The 2,971-nt window shown below is 34.4% G+C and overlaps 1 protein-coding gene across 1 annotated transcript; it reads left to right on the forward strand.

Annotated features, from left to right (window-relative positions):
• Positions 1–1,162: 1,162 nt before the first annotated feature.
• Positions 1,163–2,628, forward strand: LOC17874332 (ATP-dependent DNA helicase PIF1). The gene is made up of 2 exons (XM_023787076.1): positions 1,163–1,949; positions 2,054–2,628. The coding sequence occupies exons 1-2, from the start codon at positions 1,163–1,165 to the stop codon at positions 2,626–2,628; spliced, it is 1,362 nt and encodes a 453-aa protein (XP_023642844.1).
• Positions 2,629–2,971: the final 343 nt, after the last annotated feature.

A 2,971-nucleotide genomic window follows, 5' to 3' on the forward strand; every position in this document is an offset into this window, starting at 1 on the left:
CAAGTATGTATAGTCAAATTATAACTCTATTATATCTAAAGGTAACACTAATATACTTAAATCATGCGTGTCTGTAGATATGTATCAGCATGCGAAGCTACATGGAAAATATTAGCTTCCCCGATATGTTATCGTACAACACCAGTTGAAAAACTGCCTTTCTATCTTCCTGGCCAAGAATTGGTTATTTATAATGAGGATGATCCAATAGAAAATGTTATGTCACGTTCAACAAATGGAGGAAGCAAATTCTTAGCATGGATGGAATGCAATAGACTTGACCCTGAAGCTAGGAAGTTAACGTATGCCGAATTTCCCACCGCTTATGCATGGTATAAAAAGGAAAAAATGTGGAAGCTGAGATCAAGGAAAAGAAGAAGTTTTGCAATAGGAAGGATAACATACGTACCTCCTTCTATAGGGGATGCTTACTACTTAAGAGTTTTGCTTAATAAAATTCCAGGTGCGACCAGCTTCGAATTCTTGGAAACGGTCAACGGGGTTCTTTACGGAGAATTTAAAGATGCTTGCTATGCATTAGGATTATTGGATGATGACAAAGAATATATTTCTGCCATAAAAGAAGCAAGTCTCTTGTGTTTTGGGAAGTACTTAAGGAAGATATTTGTGATATTATTGATTTCGAAGAGTGTATCAGTTCCGCTTAATCTTTGGCTCGCGACAAGAGATATACTATGCGAAGATATTTTATTCCTTCATAGAAACCGCATAAATGATCAAGGTACATCGAAATCTTAGTGAAAATTTTATGAAATATTTGGTCTATTATTTATATATGTCTTTATAATATATTTTTTACAATCATCGGTATAAATACTTCTCGATTTAAAATTTATTAATTCTATTATACAAAATGAAATGCAGGTATTATGTTAACACAAGATCAAATACGGAACATATGTTTGTCGGAAATCGAAATGCTAATGCGTTCGAATGGAACTTCCCTTTCTTTTTTCACTAATATGCCAACACCAGGCGATAGTGTGCTAAATCCTAATGAAATAGGCTTATCATGTATGAGAAAAACTATAAGCCTCATGAACAAAAGACAGAATACAACCGACTATTTGCTATGTTAACTGAAGAGCAAAGACGGGTCTATCAAGAGATAATTTACTCGGTAAATAAAAACAAGGGGGGTATGTTTTTTGTGCATGGAATTGGTGGTACTGGAAAAAATTTCTTGTGGAGTATTCTTGGAGCTGATATTCGATCTAAAGGTAATATTGTTCTAAACGTTGCATCGAGTGGAATAGCTGATTTGCTGTTGGAAGGTGGTAGGGCAGCTCATTCTAGGTTCTGTATACCTATCAACATAAACGAATACTCAATGTGTTCAATCGATGCAGAGTCCGATTTAGCAGAATTGATTAGAGAATCAAAACTCATTATATGGGACGAGGCTGCGATGATGAACAGACATTGTTTTGAAACGTTGGATAGGACTTTGCAAGATATAATGAAGTCCAATAGGATTTTTGGAGGTAAGGTAGTTGTTTTGGGAGGTGATTTTAGACAGATTCTCCCAGTAATTCCTGAAGGTGGTAGGGTCGGAACAGTTTTGGCCTCTATAAACTCATCGTTGCTTTGGCCAAGTTGTAAAGTTTTAAAGCTTACAGAAAATATGCGCTTACGAAAAGGTGTTAATAACGCGCAATCGGATGATCTTGCCGAGTTCTCAAAGTGGCTTCTGGATATTGGTGATGGGAAAATCAACGAGCCAAACGATGGCGAGGTCGAAATAGAAATACCCGAAGATTTACTAATAACAGCATCTGAGAATCCTATCCACGCAATTGTTCATGAAATCTATGGTAAATCCTTCGCTAAAGAGAATGACCCAAGATTCTTTAAGCGAAGAGCTATTCTTAGTCCAAGGAACGAAGACGTTGATAAAATCAATCAATATATGCTTTCTCAACTACCAGGTGTGTATTATAATTGTTTACGTGTATTTATTCTATATTTTTTGAAATAAATAAAATATAGTAGATTACTTGTGTCTTATATATATTTAACGATATTATTATAGGTGAAGAACGACGTTATCTTAGTTCGGATTCCATTGAAACATCGGATACGAGTGTTTTCGACGATATGGTCTACTCGCAGGAATTTTTAAACAGTATAAACGTTTCTGGATTACCTAAGCATGAATTAACCTTGAAGAAGGGAGCCCCTATCATGTTGCTGAGGAATATAGATCCTAAAGGTGGTTTGTGCAATGGTACGAGGTTAATTGTTACTCAGATGGCTAATCATGTTATAGAGGCAAGAATCGTAACAGGTAACGGTGTGAATGAAAAAGTACTTATCCCTAGAATGTTTGTGTCTCCGCCAGATGCAAAGTTTCCTTTCCGTATGAGGCGTCGCCAATTTCCTGTAGCTCTTGTGTATGCAATTACTATTAACGAAAGCCAAGGTCAAACGTTGGAATACGTTGGATTGTTTTTACCAAAGCCAGTCTTTACACATGGACAACTATATGTTGCACTATCTAGAGTGACGACGAGAAAAGGATTGAAGATTTTGATTACGAATGAAGATGGGGCATGTCAAAACAAGACACTTAACGTAGTTTTTAAAGAAGTTTTTGATAACATTTAGTTACGTATCAAGTTGTTGCATATCCAGTTTTACGTGCTTTATTTTCATGTAAGAATAAATATTATCATGCATCCACTTTTATGGTTGCACTCTTGAATAATTTCGCTTTGAATAGTTAATCTTTTTAATTTTTATCGAATAAACCTAATGTATTTTCTAAATAAATTCTCTAATACTTATAGTCGCTACTTAAAAAATGCATTACAACTAAAAAATTATATTTAAGGTGTAAAAGTTTCTTTATAATTAGCAAAATAGAGTATTATAGTTTTAAAATATATGAAGATGTAATTTCGAAAGTTTTAATAGTAGTTTACAATGTTTTTTTTTTAAATTGATACTT

The sequence above is a fragment of the Capsella rubella genome, unplaced genomic scaffold, assembly GCF_000375325.1.
Source record: "Capsella rubella cultivar Monte Gargano unplaced genomic scaffold, Caprub1_0 scaffold_76, whole genome shotgun sequence".
Classification (NCBI taxonomy): domain Eukaryota; kingdom Viridiplantae; phylum Streptophyta; class Magnoliopsida; order Brassicales; family Brassicaceae; genus Capsella; species Capsella rubella.